The sequence below is a fragment of the Parasteatoda tepidariorum genome, chromosome 11 (assembly GCF_982258835.1).
Source record: "Parasteatoda tepidariorum strain Cologne lab strain chromosome 11, Ptep-v5.0, whole genome shotgun sequence".
Taxonomy (NCBI): domain Eukaryota; kingdom Metazoa; phylum Arthropoda; class Arachnida; order Araneae; family Theridiidae; genus Parasteatoda; species Parasteatoda tepidariorum.
This window is the reverse complement of record NC_141765.1, coordinates 56307638-56329331: the sequence shown is the minus strand read 5'-3', so window position 1 is coordinate 56329331 and position 21694 is coordinate 56307638. Positions and strand designations below refer to the sequence as shown.

At 28.0% G+C, this 21694-nt stretch overlaps 2 protein-coding genes across 4 annotated transcripts in view; one reads left to right on the top strand and one right to left on the bottom strand.

Moving 5' to 3' along the window:
- The window catches only part of LOC107445909 (carbohydrate sulfotransferase 1-like), a 118109-nt gene extending 114249 nt beyond the window's left edge, over window positions 1–3860 (bottom strand). Inside the window, exon 1 of one of the 2 annotated variants that reach the window (XM_016060400.4) lies at window positions 3721–3860. Coding sequence is in view for 1 of the 2 variants with exons in the window: in XM_016060399.4 (XP_015915885.1) it covers window positions 3721–3728 (8 nt within the window). In the remaining variant the exon portion in view is untranslated. The remainder of the gene's footprint in view (window positions 1–3720) is intronic. The other variant, XM_016060399.4, reaches the window with a different exon arrangement.
- The window catches only part of LOC107445928 (uncharacterized), a 275554-nt gene that overhangs the window by 106782 nt on the left and 147078 nt on the right, over window positions 1–21694 (top strand). Inside the window, exon 1 of one of the 2 annotated variants that reach the window (XM_071187393.2) lies at window positions 8528–8550. The exons of the other annotated variant lie outside the window; for it this stretch is intronic. The gene's annotated coding sequence lies outside the window, so the exon portion shown is untranslated. Of the gene's footprint in view, window positions 1–8527; window positions 8551–21694 lie in introns of those variants that run through there. 2 annotated transcript variants of the gene reach the window in all.

The following is a 21694-nucleotide window of genomic DNA, read 5'->3' as shown; positions in this document are numbered from 1 at the left end:
GCTGCTACTAATTTTGGTATGCAGTAACACAAATATTTCTAATTACAGTAAGATGAGCCGTGGTGGCTCAGGGGATAGAGTGTTCTCTTTCCAATGAGGTGAACTGGGTTCGAATTCCAGAAATTCCATACGAATTCCACTCCCAGCTCGTACCGATCACAGTGCTGACGTAAAATATCCTCAGTAGTAGATGGATCATGGGTTAGAGTCCCCTTGCTGTCAGGCTAACTGGGGGAGGTTTGTGGTTTTCCTCTCCTTGTAACGCAAATGAGGGTTAGTTTCATCAAAATGTCCCCTACGAAGGCAAATTTCTCCTAATACTTTATTTACGAGTTCCCTTGTCTTCTGGATTGGGTTCAAAATCACAAGGCTACGGAGTTGAACATTAGCAGTCGTAAACCCCAAAAATATGGTCGGCTGTTCAACGATGGTTATAAGAAAAGAAAACAAAACAAAACTGAATGTTACAAATAAAGGAAGGATATTAGTAATAATAAGTTTTAAAAAATATTATGTCGATCTGAATTTTCACAATTTTAAAAATAAACCACTTTAATAATAAAATTTTAAATTGATCAATTTAACAGAAAGAACTGAACCCATTTAAAATTTACTTGGCCAATCAAGCATTTTAAAGTTAGAATATAAAATGTTTCATCTATTTTTAAAAGAGTAGAATTTATTAAAAAAAATTAGAAACTGTTGTTTTTTTTTGTCGATTCGTTTAAGTTAAAAGTAGATAACAAGAAAAGGAATTTGTAATATTTGAAGTGGTAATAAATTCGTTTAATTTCTACTACAAGAATTGATAATTTTTGAAACTAAAATCCAAATATCTTAAATGTATTTTTATTAGCAAAATCCTTCCTATTAAATTTCTCCTATCAAAATCTTATCAGTTATTACGTATACACGTAAAAGGTCATAAATCTAATAAGAATACTTAATGTTTTTACGTCTGATGTCATAGAGGAAGAAAGAGTGAGATATATTTAAAAAAAATAAACATTTTATCTTATGAAAAATATAAACAGGAGAGTTTTCAGCGTATAAAGTTCTACACTGATGCGACTCATCGCCTTTAGTAGAATAACAGAAATCTTTCTATCACAATAAACATAATAAGAAACATTTAAGTTCTGCATAAATAAAGAAGCAGTTAAAAAATTAGTTGGAAAAAATTCCATATTTAAAGTAAAAATAACTGAATTTATTTAGGAGGAAAAAAAACATTTTTAATGGGGGAAAAAGTATATATGAGTATGACATAGGCGTTGAAGATATTTGTGATAGTTAATATAACTTTGTGAAAATTAGTAGGACAACCAAGCCATACAGATTTTATGTATGAAAGTTGCAGGTTTTTAAGTAACTTAATTTTTACTTGTATAAAATTACGTGATTTCAAAATCTACTATAACTAAAACTTTCTTAAACTAACTAACTATTCCAAAAATTAAGATAAAAATAACTAGTTTCACTTATTTGTTGGATTACTTTGTTTATTTATTTAATTAAAATAGTTCATTTTCACTCTGTTTTGCATAAGTTAAAGTATTTCACCCCAAGACTTAAGAATATTTCAAATATATTAAGTTTATAACATATAAAAGTGCATCGCGGATTTTAAAAATTATAGATTTTTTCTAAGTATCTTCAGTTAAATGTTCAGTAAAATACCGAATGACTACCATTCGGCTGTCGAATAGCCAGGAAAATTTATTATTCGGCCAAAATCATCATTTGGTGAATAGCTAGTGACAATCAATTTCCATTTGTAATAGTTAGTATTCTAGCAATAAAACCATTTCTATCATATTAAATTTATCAAACATTGTTTGAAATTTATCGTAAAATGTTGCATGCGATTAGTTTTTATTTTTGATAATTATTGCGATGATGAAGGTATAATCCACAATTTCAAAAGTTTGTTATAAAAATATTTAATTATAATAAAAATCAACATTTGCTCTTTCGATGGTAAAAAGTATTATATAGAAGTATTAAATGGAGAATTTTGTGACAAATAGTTTAACATCAATCATTAATTTTAAGGAGAGTACATGCTCTTCGAATACTTTGTTTACTTCTTGAATATAAATACTTTATTTCTCCAGAATTTCGCATATAATAAAGTATTTCACCTCAAGACTTAATAGTGCTTCAAACTTATTGAGTACATATCATTTAAAAGATACAGTGTATTTTAAAAGAGTTAGATTTTTTTATTATCATAAGTTTAATGTTCATCAAAATACAGAATAATTAGCATTCCGCGGCCGAATAGTCAGGAATATTTGTTATTCAGCCAAAATTATCATCGTGAATTTCTTGTGATAATTAGTTTCCATTTGTTATTGCTGGTATTCTAATAATAAAGACATTTTTATCTTATTAATCAATCATTGTTTGAAATTTATTGTTCAAAATTGTTGGTGATTAGTTTAAATTTTTGATAATTATTATGATGTTAAAGCATAATGCACTATTTCAAAAGCTTATTATAAGAACATTTAAATACAATAAAAATCAATACTTGCTCTTTCGAAGGTATAGAGCATTATGTGGCAGGTTTTTAAACTGCAATAATTAATAGCAGAACGTGCATGACATATCTACATTTGATGTAGTAAGCTTGTTGTGTTGTTTATAAACTGCAAAAAGAAATTTTGCATTTGAAATCAAATCAGAACATTATCCCCCAATATCAAATGTAGAATGGCTTTTAATAGACTGGACTGCTTTTTATCCACAATGTAAAACCAGAAATAACTTAATTTAAGAAAAAATAATAAAAGAGTTAAAAGATAGCGAAAGAAACGCCTTCGATTGTCCAAACTATCATAAAATCGCGAAAGATGAATGTTCTAAAAGGCGTGTTTCAATTGATACTGACCTTTTTTTTCTTCTTTCTCCCAACTTCATTCATCCTTTCCATCAACCACCCCGGTGTCAGAACGCGAGATTTGTGCAGGTAACGATCCAATTTTACAGAGACACGTTTTGATATACAGTTCTCTGCTAAGCACGTGGTCTCATATTAAATAATGTTTGAATATATATTCTCGAATAGCTCTGCTAACGCATTATAAGTAGTAAAAAGAAATGGCAGTTGGGAAAACCACGCAAAAAATAACGTTGTCTTTATAATTTAAATAATTTTTATCGATGGAATTGAAAATGTTCACATCGACGACTAAATTGCTTGATATTTATGAACTCTTATTGTAAAATTGAGATTAAATTATTTAGTCCTACATTGATATATATTTATTTCGTGCATTGGAATTTAACTTTATTTTTGAAAATTTTGTTTAAATGTTTCGAGTAAATAAATAAATAAATAAAAATAGTATACTAAAACTCTTTGAATTATATAATTTAAAACTTATAAATAAATGGAATTATAGATTTAAGATTTACAGATTTAAGAGTTATTGATTTAAAAATATAGATATGAAGTATGATGGATTTTGTACTAACAATGATTTAAGGAATTTCAGCAATTTAATATTCTGAAGATAATTAAGTAGATGATAAAAAAAAACTTAAACATAATTAAACAAACATGGAATAAAAAAAAAATTTCTCCTTTTTTTATCAATATCAAATAAATGATACTTTTTGAATACGGAAAAAAATGTGAAATGAAAATATGCAAATGTTCTGGAAAGATTCATTGTATAAAATGTTTAAAGATACTGCAGGATTATCACTTACCCAGCCATGATCCTTTCTTTGGCGATGAGTCAAATCTGTACAATGAGAAGAAGATACAAAGCGGCGAGAAACTCCGCGTTCTGCGGCGAGTCTCTTTCGCCGCCGTGCTTTGAATAGTGGCTGCTACCTATGCGGTATCTGGCATTTTATAGATCGCCACATTTGGCTACTTATCACCTTTTCATCCAAAAACTTTCAATCGATTAAACGAGGTAAACTTACTCCCTTTTATCTTTTTCTTCCTCTTCGTGGAGGAATTTCACGAGGAGTATTATCACTTGGCTACAATTTGAAATGAATGGCAGATTGTTCTGTTACATTTGCCTCTCCCAATCATTTGTTGGCGAGAAATAATGAAGAATATTCAAATTTAGAGAAGAATAATAAAGTTTAACAAGAAGTAACAGCCTAAGCCTGTGAACATTCAATTTAGTTAAATGTTGTATACAACATAATAATATTCCATTTAATAAAGTGATAGGCGATAGAAAATGATCTAATTAAAAAATATCACCGATAATGTTATATCTTAAAGATAAGAATACGGAATTATTGTAATGTCAATGACTCATGTATGTTATAGTTTTTAGGATTTATTCTTATATTACTTAAATTTTATGTTTTTACACATCTTATCAGTAATAATAATTGATACGACATTTTAATTATACTACTACTAAATTTATCAAGAGAAAAATTTGAAAAATTTTTCATATCGTAATTGGACAATTTATTGATAACTATTTTCTCAAAGATGAAGTTTTAAAAATACATGTATGTATACACAGGGAAAGTATGTAATTCGGTAAGAAAAAATATCTACACTCTGAAAAACTGAAAAAAATTTAAAAAATGAAGCAAGAAAATAAATTGATAAAAAGGCAAAAAAAAAATGCAGAGAGGAAATTAAATAGATTCTTATTAAACAAAAATAGACTATTTTGAATAGAATACTTCATTTAAATACTTTAAAAAGATTCTTAATTAAACTGAAGCTGACAACTCATCTCAAAGTTTGTACTAAAGTTAATACCGAGAATTAAGCTACGAATAAAGCAACTCAATTTAGTACAAAAGCTCACTTATTTTCTTTCTTGCATTTTGCGAGTGTGTGATTTTTTTTTAAATAATAAGTGTTCTTATAATTGCTTACCTAGTGTGTGTTTTAACATGGAATTATTTTAATGTCAATGACTTACGTTAATTTTAATTTTGGAGACAGTATTTTCATTATTGGATTACGATGCTATGGTATTATAAATAAATGTCTTAAGGCAGAAGTTCCCAAAAAGCGTTCCAAGGAACTCTTGTGTTCCAAGTAAGAATCACAGGACAATTTTTTTTTTAACTAGGTAAGATTTTTGAAACCTGCAATGATATTTATATCTAAATGATAATACACTATTTATATTAAATATTTTGGTTATTTTTAAGAAATTACTTTAATAAACTCTAAGTGAAAGAAAATAGTTAATTTTAAAAATATTCATTTATTCTAATAACAATGCATTAAATAAATTATGAAGGGAATACGCATTTATATAATAACAAATTGCATTAGCATTTCTAATGGAACTTTTCAAATCAAAATAAAATAACTAAACTCAACAAAGAAATACGTTTAATCAATGGCAATTCTCAACAAAAATTCTTTTTCACGTTCTCTATAAAATTTCTTTTTCAATGGAAACCATAATTCATCTTGTTTTACTCATTTTTACTTATGTATGCACCAAAAATTTATTCAGAACTACAATAGATGCCACTCCACGCCTGGAATACCTTCAGTCTAGCATAAAATCAAATTTTAAATCCGTTAATGATAAAACTGTAAAAAAAACCATTCTTTATATTACATATTTTTACAATAATAACTAGTTTCTCTTTGGGTAATATGCTCATAATTTTCAAAATAATTAGCAGTCTCTCCTCGGCTAATATATTCTCAATTGCAAATAAACTTTATTTATAATATCTGGGTTCCGTCAAAGAAGGAACTATCATTTAGGGGGCCATTGTTGAAAACAATGAGAACCGATGACTTAAGGTATGCCAAGACAAGCCAAATTTTCATTTTATTCCCAGGATCGTTTTTGTAAAATGCTTTTTGTGGACGTTAAGATGATTTTGTGTATTGCTGTTATATTTGGAAATATCAGAAACATAACAACCAATCTGGAAACAATACTAAGAAGTATTTTGATGCAAATATCACGATCGTAAAAAATTTTTACTTAATACAATACTGCCCAAAAAACTTCATTTATTTCGTTTTGGATTTCATAAGTTAAACCTCAACAGTAATAAGGTTATTCCATAGTGACTAACGTAACATTTACAGAATTTTGACATAATTATTTATTGAAATATAAATAAGTAAATATAATATCGTCCTGTTCATGAACATTTATGATGTACACAATTAATATATTCTGGAAGAAACTAAAAGTTGCTATCTATTTACCAGTTAATAATAATTGTTTCCTTACCTTGTTGAAACATACATAACAGTTTTGGAAATATGGCAAGTAACATCGCTTTTTTTTCAACAGTATTTATCTGAGAAGCTAAAGACGTACTTGAATTGTATTAACATACTGTATCATAGTAATTTTTTGTATTAATAATTGTATAATAGTAAAGGTTATGTAATTTACTTTTTAAACTTTTTAAAAAATACGTCAAAAAATATTTTTGCTAAATTCAAACTTTAGAAAAAAAGAAAAAAAAAAGAAACTAGTTCGACTAACATAAAAAAAACCATGAGCAATTCAATCTTAGAAATAATGCATTTATTTTAAATTTTCAAAATGAAGAACAGCATATTTAGAATATTAATTCCTTAACTTTTTTTACATTTAACTCACGCAAAATAAACTTTATTTCAAGAAATTAAGTCTTCCCGTTCGAGACAGAGAAATCCATAATTATTTTCATGATGAAAATTATCCTTTTTGTCCTTTTCTGCGAATTTTTCATCAATAGTTTAGATGTTTCTGTCTCTTTTTTTTCTCTCTTTGTTTCTGTCTTCTCCATTTGTGTTATGTAGCAGTTAAAAGATCATTTTAGATATTTGTTCACCTGAATCAGAATAACATACATTTATACATCCTTAAAATAACATATACACACTGGCCGATGAATTAGAAACCTGTGTCGCACTATACAACAGCCTGGTGGCTAATTTACAATTCAGTGGCGTTTTTTAACTTGCTTTATGTTCGGAGATTTTCCTCTTTGCTACAGTTGATCGTAATTATAAGGCAAGCTTTCATTTTTTATTCCTTTTAAAATTTGTTACCTGAACTAAAAAAAAGTCCAGAATCAAGTTTTTTTTTATTTAAAAAAATGGTCAAATAGGAGAACTGGTCGTTTAAGGCATCTGGAATGGAAAATCGCGGCTCGGTGGGAATAGCATGATGTGGGACATGTTCTGTTGCTATGGAAGCGGTGCCCTGGTATTTTTCGATCAATTGGATCCCACATTGTTATATTTTTGCATCGAAGTTGACGGGTGTTTCATGAATGATAATGCAACTATGCATTGGCCACATGCTTTCCAAATTAGTTGACTGAACATAAATTTGAATTCCAATACCCTTCCTGGCCACCGCAAGCCTGGATCTTAATTCATTTTAACTGTGGTTACTATTTAAATTGTTGTTAACTGTTTAAATGTATGTTGGAAAGGCACATCCAACAACTATCTCCTTTTCCATCTAATTTTCTTAATCTTTAAGATTTCGTAGCCAGAGGGTGGTGATATTCTCTGGAGATAAATGTACTCCAAAAACCTTCAGAGTCGATGTCACACGAATGCAGGCTGTTATACATGCAAAAGGAAGTATAATAAAATATTAATTTAAGGTTTCTTATTCGTTAGACAGTGTGTGCTTAAGGAATAAAAATATAATTCTACAGTAAAATATAAATATCTTATAAAACATAATTAAAATGAGATTTTCTTAGGTACCTAATCTAAGTAACGACAGTCACAATCTAATTTATCCCATTATAGTCACGCAAACATCTCTGCTTCAAATATGATAAAATAATTTTTTTATTCATTTAATAGCTAACCATCAAAGAAATTTTTTTTCCAATGCCCGATTGACCCTCATCATTCAAGTATTAGTAGGGCATATTTTTTGACCACTCTTTCAGGGGCACCATATCAGAAAGATCAACGTTGCTGCTGCTCCCACAGAAAGGACAGATAGTACAGAGAATGAAAGAATATCCGTGTCTTGCCCGGGATTCGAACCCAGGATCTTTCTGCTGTAAGGCTCCCTGTCCACTATGGTCCTATGGTTGCCTCAAAGAAAGAATTAGAAGGTTAAAAAATTCTTAAATACTTTTTCTTGATTTTTTAAATAGACAATATAGTATTTTTATTGGCGATCACATGAATATCTACAATTGTTTTTCAACATAATTATAGTTCATGAATTTATTTAAAATTGCTAAAAAAATATTGACAAGATAAAGGATAAGGGCGTAATAAGGGTGGGTGACTCCATAATATTTATACATACAGCTGAACATAACATATTTATAAAAACCAAATTTCGTGCATTTTTAATAATGTCCCTTTGTACATACTTCTATTAATCATGCAATTATAATGATGCTTCGAAATAATCTCTTTTAATATGTACTTTTAGACTCCTTGCTGAAAGAGAAACAAAATCCACTTGATGTCACACATAAATATTTCTACGAGGAAAACACAAAAACTATTTTGAAAATTAACGAAATGCTAAGATAGAAAGCGAGATTGAAAATAGAAACTTCTTTGATTGCCGGAGAAAGCATTAAGGAGTTTTAAAGGTGAATATTAGAAACACTTTCAATTTTCATCAGATAATCAAACAAAGTACAGATGATTTCTGTTCCGCCTAACTTCAAGGGATTTGTCAGCTTTTATTAGTATCCTTGTTTTTTGCTTCGTTTAAATATTATTTTGCAACCCTTAATGCTTCCTTGACTTCGTTTTTGTCAAAGATTTTAAAAATATTTATCAAAAATTGTTATTGCAAAACACCTTAGATTTGAATATTTCGAATAGCTTTCGTGGTATAAATTTTTCACTCGCATATTTAAAAAAATATTCATCATTTTTTTAAACACTCTTTGTTAAGAATAGATTAAATACATTATAATACAAAATTTTTGTCTAAACTATTTAAGTCAATCTTTAACTTAGTGGGACAGAATCTAAGTTATGTTCCCGTTTGACTTTACCTAATAGGACTCGATCAAAACATCTTGCTTAAGAGCATACCATGATCTGCTAGCAAAGCATGAAATCATCTGTCAACGAAGTGATGAAGTAATTGTCGCCGAATGACGAAAGCTGACTCTTACGAGAGCTGCTTTGAACCAAATTCATGCAAGTCAAACAGGAATATAACCAGAGACATTATGTACACATTTCAAAGACATAATCATTCATTTTTCTACATTCTTTTATGGTTTTGGTCACCAAAAATATAGAGAAAATACGGAAAATAATTAACATTAATGAGAAGAGAAGAAGAAAAAATATTAAAGTAAAATAATTTAAAAAAATAATATTATCATTCAAGGAATTTTAACTTTATATAAGAGGTTAAAAATTAAAATTATCAATACATAATTTCCTTACTTAAATATCAGTCCAAAATTTCATAAAATTCCTACGAAACATGTGGATCTAATACTTAATTATTAACAATATTATTAAAGACAGTTTTTCTTGGATTATTATTAATAATTAACCGATATTAGAATTTATTAAGCAAAATAAAATTAAGTCTGTTGCGACTTTTGATTTCCTGCATCTTTTCAATATCATTCCCCTTTCTAAACTAATTCAAAAGATTTTCTTTTGAGTTATTATTATGATTTTAAAAATGTCCTTAATTGCGATTTTGATAATTGGGAAATTCTAATTAATTTTCGTCTTTTTAATAATTATTTTTACAATGGAAAATATATTTTTATTCAAACTGATGGAATACCACAAGGATCTAATTTTACATCTCTCTTAGCTAACTCTTTTAATTTTCAAGATTATACAATTTTGTTAAATATGTACCCCGAAGAAATAATCTTGCTTCGTAATCATGATGATAATATTAATTTTAGTTTTTTTTCAATTTGGGTATTGAAAAAGAAGAAAATACTCATATCTGCTTTGCTGATTTATACGATAAAAGAAATGACTAGTTTTTATCTAAATAAACTAATTATTTTGAATTCTAATGTTTCTAAAAACATTTATGTAAAAACCATTTCTAATCAAATGAATAGAATTAAAAGAATATATATATTGATGCATTTATTTATCATCATAAACAATAATCAGCCTTTGAATTCGACAAATCTTCAGCGTACATTAATTTAGTATTTCAAAGATAAATTTTCATACAAGTAATCTTTTTCAAACATAATAACTTTTTATCTAAATAGTTCGCAAGAACTGCCGAAATGAAATTGTACTCAATGTACCAGCAATTAAAATGGTCCCAGAAAAATAAATAAACTATCAACGATGCTAGTAGTTGCGTTCGGAAACGAGAAAATAGTTTTGGTAAAATTTAAAGAAAAACATTAAGCAAAGGTTGCCACATAAAAAGATATGAGGTTTTAGACATACGATGTAGATCTACATCAATATGCATTTAAATAATGATACTAAAGTCATGATCGGCTACACTGCACCAAACGTAATTAATATTACATACTGTGAGGAAGGTGTGCAAATTAAGTGTAACGGAAAAAGAGGAACAATTACTTTGTTATCCGTATTTACCTAAAAAAATGCAGATGGGGTTAGGAAATTATTATGGTTTGGAATTTGGAGCTTGGACGTTATTTTTTTATCTGGTTTCTATGAAAGAAAACTATTTAGAAAACTAAGATACAAAATTTTGACCTAGTTGGATGTACACTGTAAAAACTGTGGTGTACTATCTCTCCAAATTTGATGTTAAACTGCCCAAAACATTGTGTAATCACTCCCGCCCCCCATTTAATACTCAATTGAGCTCTCATATACAATTTATAGGGTGTAAATGAATCTAAAATTAGTATTATGGGAAAATTTACACCAATCACTTGCGCTTTCACACGATACGTTAAATATTTTCGTTTCTCAAAACTCCAGTGTTGGCGCACTTTAACTATCGTTTCTGGATTGTTTACATTTGAATGCAAGTTGGCGAGAGTTTGTTATGGTTTTCAATTTTGCTATATATTTATTGGTACAAAAGTTCGTCGTTGAAATATTTATGCATGTTTTAGCTGCGTAGTAAGGATATTGATATTTTCGTTTTTATGTATCTGTAAACTATATCTGTTTCATAATGTATAATATCCATCTGCTTCTGTTCTATTAAGCCTAGTTAATATTCGTCTGAAAATTCTCTCTGTATTTTTTATTTACATGTCTCCAATCGTATGTTTTATTATGTGTCCATGCGTATGCTTTATTTACAAACTAATTGTATAACCAGAATTAGTCTACATAATAAGGTATCCTAAATTGTAACTATTAATTATAACTATCATGCGTACGTAAAAATAACTTTACCAACCCGATTGTGGCTTTACGACTACTTATGTTCAACTCCGTAGCTTTGCAATTAACCCAATCCAGACAAGGGAACTCCAGGATCAAACATTGGGAGAAATTTTCCTTCGTTGAGGCCTTTTTTTGGTGGAACTAACACATACTTGTGCTACATGGTTGAGGAAAACCAAGAAAACCTCCCACTCTTAGCCAGACGGCAAGGGGACTCTAACCCATTATCCATCTACCACTAAAGATATTTTACGCCAGCACTGTGGTCAGTGCGAGCTGAGTGCAGAATTCGTATCAACCAGTCATCCCTGGGATTCGAACCAGTGTTACCTCATTCGAAGGCGAACACTATATCCCCTGAGCCACCACGTCTCATCTAACTGTAATTATAAATATTTTTGCTACTGCATACGAAAATTGGTTGTAGTCAATTTACACTAAATAGTTAAAAAGAGCAATCATGCGTTTTGGCACGCCAGGAACTGTCCTTGGTTCAACACCGCTTTGGTGTAAAGTAGTTGCCACCATTTTTGCTTCAATTTTTTATTGTAATTGAATAAATTTTTTTTGAAGATCTGTTATCTTTTGTAGATGTTTTGCAGTACAAATTAAACAACCACTTTGATCGCTTAATAATAATTTCAAAATAAATTTTCTGTCCCATTAAGATTATAATTTGTGTTTGTTGTTCTCGAAGTCTAAAAAAGGGGGAAATGTACTCGCATCAATTTTTCATTTACGGAATTACAAAGCGTGCTACATGATCCTTAATATTTGCATAAAAAGCCAATTATAGATAATTATAATATATTTTGATTTTTTTTTTCTTATTTTAAGATGATTTTGATAGGTTTTAGGTTACAAGTGCTTTTAGAACATGATTTCCCCCTAGGCACAAGCACGTGCACGACACAAATAGCAATTACTGCGGAAACTAAATTATATTTTCTGTTATAAATTGTATGGAAGTAATAGCCTAAGTGAGCTCTTTCACTTGAGAAAATTTGCATGGAACTTTCACTTCTCTAGGCATTATTTATTTACTTTTATTAAAATGTTTAAAATTGAGTTTCATAAGATTATGAACTCATCACTATTAGAGAATTTAAGAACTACTAAAAGAAAGGAAAAAGAATATGTTTGGCTGAAAAAATAACTATTTTACAAATATTTCTGTTTTAAAAATAGCGCAATAGTCAATTTTTTTTTCTTTTTATTGTTCTAAATTTACGCTCGCTTAATGCACTTTTAGTATATTAAACAAATGTAAGGTCAACATTAGCGACATAAAATCGCTGAATAAGTTTATAAACTTGAAAGTAAAATTGGCAAATTCAAGAAATTTTTTTTCGATTAATAATAAAGGAAATCGTTGAAACCGTTTTAAAGTCTTTATATAAAAAATTTTTTTAAAATTTATATATATATATATATATATATATATATATATATATATATATATATATATATATATATATATATATATATATATATATATATATATATATATATATATATATATATATATATATATATATATATATATATATATAGCTTGTGCATTTTATACTGTTATAAGAAGTGTGCAAAAAAAAAAACAAGAAAAACGGATCACCCTGAATAACTTTTGATCTAATGATCGGATTTTCGCGTTCTAGGACTCAATTTAAATAACTCAAAGGGGTGATCTCAAATAAGTTAAGACGATATTTTAAATTACGAAATCTGACGCAAAAAAGTACTTTCTCCAAATATACAATCTGAATACTTTTTTTGTTGTTGATCGATTCAGATTTCTGACCCCCAAGATATAGGGGTTAGCCGCAATCTGGGAAATATGGTCCCAATAGTTTAGCAATCTAAAGTCAGGGCAATGTAATGTTAATTTCAATTTTTGGGTATATCGCTATGTCTCGAAAACTTCTTAGCGAATTAAATTTTTTTACACCCAATTTTAAAATTCGTTTATCCAAAGATAATGCCATGCAAAAAATAACTTTAAGTAAATATTTATTATTTTTTATTATTTTATTTGTTAATGATCGAAAAAATTTTGAATCTAAGGTAAACAATTTCTTACATTCCTTTAAAGATTGTAATTTTACATGGAAAAATACAAAATTTGAGCGAAATCGGTTCAACAGTTCCTGAGAAATTGAACTTCAAAAAAGTAGATTTCTCAGCAACTATTAGACCAATTTTGCTTAAATTTTGCATTTCGCCAAGTAAAATTGCATTCTTTGAAATGATGAAAAAATATTTTATACCATACAATTAAAAATTTTTCGATCATTTATTGAAAAAAAAAAAAAGTTTGTTCTGAAAGTCGTTTTTTGCATGGAATTATATTTAGATAAACGGATTTAATAATTGTGTGCAAATTTTTTTTCATTTCGCTTAAAAAGTTCCTAAAATACGGTGAAATACGCAAAATGTAAAATTAACATTAAGGGGTCAAAACTTTGGGGTGCTCTCCTGACCAAACTATGGGGACTATATTTCTCAGATTATTGCTACCAGCTATATTTTGGGGGTCAGAAATCTGAATCAGCAGAAAAGAAAGTCTTTCTTTTTTAAATTGTCTTTTAGCACTGTACATAGTCATGTATTTTATCATAAATTACGTAAAAGTAAAAATGACAGCTAAATAAAACAGCTTTTTTCCAAATGTTACTCCATTAAGGGAGAAAATCAGAGTGACTTTTTCAGAAACTTGTTTTTTCTCTCCTTATAATATTAACAAGCGAGAAAAATTGCCTTGAAAGTTTAGACTAAAAAATTGTCTACATGGTGTTCGTAGTGTTTTGTACCAAAGAACTTAATGGTAGGGTGCAGTTATTGCATTCACAAAAATATGCTTAAAAGCATGTCTGAAATTGAAGCAGAATATTATTAAGTTATATAGATTGAACATAGACTGCTTATAATTTGAAAACAAATCTTTTCCCACAACATTCCTTTAAAATATTCGGTGATTTTTGTTAAAAAAATAAAAAAAAAATAATAAAGAAAGTAATAATAAAATAAAATAAAATTAAGTAAAAAAGAAACATTCAATTAAATTAAAATCCCTTGCAAGTTTTTCTTTGTCAAATTCCTTCTTGTATATATATGTTTATCTTTTTCAAAAATAAATAAAGAAATGAAATAAAATAAAAATAAATAAGAAAAAGCTTCTTTTAAAAAAAGAAGTATAATTTAATACACATAATATTAAAGTATGGTTTTATATTTTAACTTTTAGGCGAGATACATTTCAAAACAGTATACATTTCAAACGCGATTAATTCAAAATTTCTCTATTCAGACTATGGATTCAGAAACGCAATACTGTGGTATTTAATCAAGGATAATGGGCATGTATTATTTTTTTAAACACAGTCCATACATTATGAAATAAAATATTTAAAAAAAAAATGTAATGATTTTAAAAATGCTAGATCGCCTACATTTTACCATTAAAAAAATAAAATTTTAGTTAGACTAAACACATTTTAAGCTTTCCTCTTTTAAACTTTTTATAAATATATTATAAACTAATTGTTTGATTGTATTCACTGTTGGTAGAATCCTTTGTAATGTTTTAAAATGTAAATGTAATGTTTTAAAAGGAAAAAGTTTCCATTGCAGCCCTGATTATAGAAAAGGTTTAAACTGACAAAGATCTAAAATTACCAAAAAACGTGATTTGTCCAAAAAATGACGGATGATTTGAAAGAAAATGATGAAAGAAATGAGAAGAAGAAAAACTAAAGTAGATAGAAAAGCATGTTTTTGTTGCTTTCTGCTTAGGAAACTAGGTCCTATATTCTCATCACAAGCTTCATGGTTCGTTAAGAAATGGTGTAGCTAAATTAAAAACCCATAAACCATTCGTAACTGCTACTTAACGCAGTCATAGGGAAAAACTCACAGATTCCCAAGTAAATATTACAATTGGAATGGTCTTTGCAGCAAAAAAAAAACTTTGTCTTACAGTTTTTTTCCCATTCTGTAGCGCAATCTGTTCATAAACTTTATAACTAGCTTCGAAACTTGTGGAGAATTAATACTTAGTTTAGCTCGATGCTTAACCCGATTTAGAACGTCAAAAGATGAACACACTAAATCAGGCATTTCTACCATGTTCCTTTTTCCTTAACTATATTTTGAAAACCTGTTTTTTTAATTATTTTTTCATAGAATTAGTAAACGGCTTATTACCTTGGCCTACACTATACTTCCAAATCACGTATAATTAAGTCCTTAACTTTACTTACAATAAAACAATTAAAGAAACGTACTTGAAACTAGAAAGTTGAAAAAATGAAATATTTTTTAATGGCGTTTTATTTTTTTTCTTCCTTTAAACTTTTACTATAATCCTGAAAACAATATAATTCAGCGTTCTAAAATGAACTGAATAAAACAACTTTGGTCAAAATACAATCTGCAACCACTGAAAAGTACTCCAAGTTAAACTTAAACTTTTTCTTTTCAGTTGAAAATTCCTTTATTTTTCATCTTTTGTGGATGGTACAAAAGCATACTTAGGAAATAGAGATTGTATGAATCTTACCTAAGGAAGAAGTAATACGCCGGAAGCGGTTTAAGTGTCTATTTTCTATGAAATGGAACTCTATTTTACTTCAAAAGATTATACTTCTTTCAACTGTTCTAAAGTCAGATCTTATTTTAAAAAAAAAAAAACATAAAATAACTGGTTTTTACAAATAAATAGAAGTTTTATCTGGATGTTTAAAACTGTATTATCTTTCAAAAACCTTTAATTTTAGTGCTATTTCTTACTTTTACCAAACTGCCAGTAACTAAATTAAATTATGTTCTTGACAGTTAAAAAAAAGTTAGGGAAAAATCTGATTTTTTTTTTCTTTATACATTAATTTGTTCATTTAATATTATTTGTGAAGCAAATTGTTTGAATACATATTCTGTAAAGATTTCTTTGAGAAAGCGCAATGTTTTGTCATAGATTTCTTCAGAGTTGTTAAATTTTATCACGGCCAAAAAATATCTATCGGTTTATTTCAGACCACTTAAAAGAACTCGACTTAGACAAAAAGAAAGCTGTTTTTTATTAAATATTTTTCTAAAGGGAACATAATGTTATACAGCGGTCATGTATGTTATCTAGCAATGTATTAATCTAGTTAAAACTTTAATTCTAAATTTTTTAGGCACAATAAATTTTTAAATTTACACAATTCAACAAAATTATCGGTTTCCTTATATTTGCCAAAAAAATGTAATATTTTGAGAACAATTTTATTTACAGAAAATGCTTCATTTACAATGGGTAATCGAGTACAATTTTTGAAAAATGTTTATTTTTGAGTGATTTGAAGCTCTGTTGGAACAAATTGAAACACCTTTGTGCAAAAATATCTGGCATAGAGCCTCCTCCTATAAGATCAAAATTTGTACACTATAATATCACTATCATGAATTGCTTCAACCTTTACGTGAACTAATTTTCCGCTTAGGTTGAAGAATATTTTGGTCCAACGCGCTCCAATATTCAATTTAATACCCTCCGATTCCAATCCGGTTCCACACGCCCCTGGGCAACCACCTACAATTAATTAAAAGTATTAAAAAATGTTTTGATGTTTCTTGTAATTTTTTTTAAAGGGTGCAATAAATTAATTAATTAAACTTCTTTTGTACGAATTTTTTTTACTCTTTTTGTGAAATGTTGTGAAATGCCAAAATGGCTTCCTGGAACCAGATAATCGTTTTTAATGTATTTTTTACCTTTAATGTACTATTTCAACCAGCACTTTTTCTCCACAGATTACATTAAAAACAAGTTGCGTTATTATCAATGATTGGTTTACTTTTCTTTCCTTTTACTGAGTTAATATTATTTTTCTTGAATAATTTATTCATTATTTATTTTTCTCTTTCCAGGGGAAGTAACATGTTTCTTTTTAGATGTTGTGATAAATTTAAACTACATTAATAATAACTAAAAGGCTGACGGAGCAACGAAAATTATATTTTTTAGATTTCTTAAGCAAAATCAAGAAAAATAATTTCACCAATTTACATAAAATGATCAATGCTATGTAGCACAGCAGTGAAAGGAAAAAATAAGTACACGGGTATAAGTAAAACATTTTAGAATAGTTTTCGGTTAACGGAGGTATTCGGATTAAAGAGGTTAGGATAATTGAGGTTCTACTGCATAAGACAAATATCCATAAATTCATTTATTTACGTTTTTTTTTTCGGATCGTATGTAGTTGTGCAGTAAAAAAAAAAAAAAAAAGAAAAAAAAAAACTAAGCGAGCGGGTTAAAGTAAAACTGTTCAGTAACGTATCCGGTTAACAGAGGTTTTATGATTAAAGAGATTCGGATAATCGAGGTTCTACTGCATAAGACAAACTGATACATTAATAGAGTGTTTCTTAGATCTTAAGCTATCAATATAAACAAGATTTTTTTATTAACATACGTACTAGCATGTACCAACCTATTTGTGTAATTATGATTTAAAATATATGTTTATTTCTTCTGCTTATCATGACGCTAACCAGACTCTTATCTTCAAAAAATAATAGTTCTATGTAACCTTCTTTCTCTTTTGATAAGAACACATGATGGGCTGATTTGTTATTAAACCCGCATCTCATACTATCTTCAACTATTTCCTATTATTTATCAAGACTGTCTAAAAGAACCAAGCCCCTGGATTAGGAAAAAGACATTGATCTCAATCCAAATAACTTTGTTTTCTGTTTATTTCCTCCTACCAAGCTTATAGGCTTATATGAATCAATTCTTACATTATTACGTGCTTTCCCCTCTTCAATTTTGATCTAAAACATTGATATATTGAAATAGAAAAAAAAAAAAACATTGAAATAGAAAAAAAAGACAAATATTGAAATAGAAAAAAAAAAAAAAAAAATATAGAAATAGAAAAGAAAAAAAAACAAATATTGAAATATTGGATTATTCATAATTATTGGATTATTCATAATTGTTTTACAAGATAATTTCAGTCGGTTTAAATAAATTGATACCTTTTTTTAAAAAATTGTATAAATTATAAATTATAATAAAAAATACTAATAAATTATAATAAAAAATTATCTCTTTCTTTAAGTTACACAACTGTTTTGAAATAAAGGACATTTATAATTGCATACAATTACCAAGTTTTTCTAAATTTATCCAAGTTTTTTTATATTTTTTTTTTTTACTTTCTTCACAAATATTTATTATACTTTACAAATAATAAGTCTCTTTGGCTTAACGAGGGGTAGAAAATACATTTGACTTGCAACTTGTAATTTTTTATGCATTTTGAGTTCCGAATCAAATTATGTTAAGAAGTAACAGCACTTAAGGTGTCAGTACTTTTGACAGTAAATTCCATTTTACAGTAAGGTTTTAATGAGAAAAAAATATGTTGTAACGTAATTTTTATACAGTAATATTTACTATAAAGTCACTGAACTGTAATTTAATGAACATTACTGTAAAAATTACGGTAAAAATGAACTTTACGTTACACTCAGGGTACCAGTATCTTTTACCGTAATTCGATCCAGAATTTCTTACATTGTAAACCGGATATTTGTTTTCTTCGTTATGTGTGTAAACACAAAGTGGCCTCTAACCACTGCCCGTGTCCCTTAACATACATTTTTTGAATCTTTGTCGAAACAAAATCTGAAAAATATCTCATCAGCACAAATGTATCTTTAAATTAGAAAACAAAACACGATTTATTTTTAATATCAGATGAATCACTATTGAGCAAAGCGGGGTTAAAAAAAAACAAAATATGTTTGATCGTTGAAGGTGACGGGAATGAAAGAAAATTAATCAAAACGAAAATTATTCAAACATATTTTAATGTCTTCAACTTCCAAATTTTTGGGTGAAATAGCAATCAACTGAAAAGGTTTTTTTATCAACAAATTTGGTTAAATTATTTGGTAAAATAACTTATCTGATTTGATAAAAACTGTAATAATAGAGATTTGAAATTTAAATAACTTTTCGATACAACTGCCAGAAACTTAATAATTGAAAAGTATTTATGTTATTGATAAATATTTCTCCTGCAAGTTGTAATAGTTCCCTATTAAATCTGAATAGCTCACAATGATTGAAATGTGACCTATATATAATATGCATTCAGCATTTTGCGTGAAGGAAACACAAATAAGTACATCTTTTCTACAAAAAGGGAGAAGGTTAAAAAAAAACTGATAGATGTCTTTGTTTCTCAATATTCTAGAATTAGAATTTTACAAATCATTATCGAAAATATATTCCCCAAATATATCTCCTGTTCAAAATGTAATTTCTAGATATCTTCCGCTCGAAATATTAGTGTTATATTTGGCTCATTTGCAAGATATTTCATGACGACCAACAATTATATTTATTATTTTAGGATCTTTGTCAAAAAGGAAAAAAATAAATAAAAATGAGTTTATGTATTAAGGGGGCGCAAAGTACAATTTAAACGAAAAAGTCAATATCAAATTCTATCAAGTAAAAAAAAAAGAAAAAAAAAACAATATTAAAACATTGAAACAAGTTCGGTTGCCTGAGGATATTTGAAGGAGTTTCTGATAATTTATTTTCATTTTATCTCTGTCTCTGCCAACAATCTTACAAGTTTTGATTTTTTGCTGCCCCGCTTTTCTCAATAGTGATTCGTTGGAATTCTATTGCGTTGCAAAAAATCTCCGAGTAAATATTAATTTACGACCAATGAGCTGTATCTTTTCATAGTTTATATTTGACAAGAATTTTCTAAAAATATATATTAAGGATGGTCATTATAATACACTTAATATGCACACTGTGAACCTTGTTAGAAAGAACTGGAATACACTCAGAGGCGAGGATTTTGGCATCACTTCTTCAATACTGTGAAATCTGTAAAGTTGTCAACCCTAAGTTGACCACCGGTCCAAATTGACCTCGATTATCTCAAGAACATAATTTTATCTATATTATAAAACAGTTAAATCTTTGTAACTTGATCTCTTGTCTATGTTGTATAGTACTGAATACTGAAATTAGTCAAATTTGTCCTGGAGTGTTTTCGAATGTATTTTGACCGAGAAATTATTTTTAGGAAATGAACAATACTATTACGGTATATTTTAACATTGAATTGAATTAATAAAATAGTAAAACTGACTTACTTTGTGAGTTGATTTTACTGAAAAACTTTTAAGGACATTTATAGGAACATTTGGTTTGTAAGTATGTGTAACTGAATTAATTCAAAAATATTGAACTGTATGTAATGTCAAGTTTCCTAATGCCATGCATGCAAAGATGTGCTGATGTTATCAAATCGAAATGCGAGTTTAAGGAAATGGAAGCAACTCGAAATGTATGTTTTAGAAAATGGACACAGCTCAAAACGTGTGATTAAGAAAATGAACTCACCCAAAACTGCTTGATTAAAAAAATGGACACATTCAAAACTGTGTGATTAAGAAAATGGACACATTCTAAATTGCGTGATTAAGAAAATGTACACAGCTCAAAATGCGTGTTTAAGAACAGGGACACAACAAAAAATCCTCCTTTTCAATGTTCAACCAAAATTTAATAACTAAGTGGTTCTGGAAAATTTAGTACCACTGTTATAAATTTATAGGACCCGTGATAATCTAGTAAAAAGAACTGTTGAGTTTTAATATCGTCCTCTTCTACCTTTTCTTTAATCCATCTAGTTCTAGGTGAGGTCTTGCTCTAGATCTTGCCCCTCGTTATAGATTTACTGTAAATTACTTTATTTGTTCTGATCCTCTAATGTATATCCTCACATATTGTGCCGAAAAACTTCTGCAGAATTTTCCATTTTTCCTATTCTTAAAAGATCGGAATTTCTTTTAGCTAATGTCCATGTCTCGGATCCATAACAGAATTTGTGGAATTATACCTATATAATAAAAAATGTAAATTTAATGTTTGCATATCTATGATCTCAACAATTTTTGTAGAGTGTAATAACAATTATTTCCAGCTTATAAAGTATTAGAGTATATTTGGTCAGTAATTAATTCAATTTGTTTTTAAACTTGCTCCCAAAGAAGTTATGCCAGACACTGGTTTCAACAACTTTGGTCTCCTAAAATTGAGTTGGGCGAAATGAATCAATAAGTTAAACGAAATAAAACAAATGACTTAAACTTATTGAATCAAAAGTAATTTTTTAAAAATGATCAAATGGCCAATCAATCAGATTATTTTTTAAAACAGAAATTACTTTTATAAAAACCACTTATCGCTTTAAATTTATTTTTAAAATTTTAAGGTAGTTTAAATGCTGAAGTAAAATACGAAATTCTATTCGAAAATTTCGTTTGCCCTTCATTAGTTAAATCTGCTTACAAAAAATAAAAAAAATAAAATAGATATTT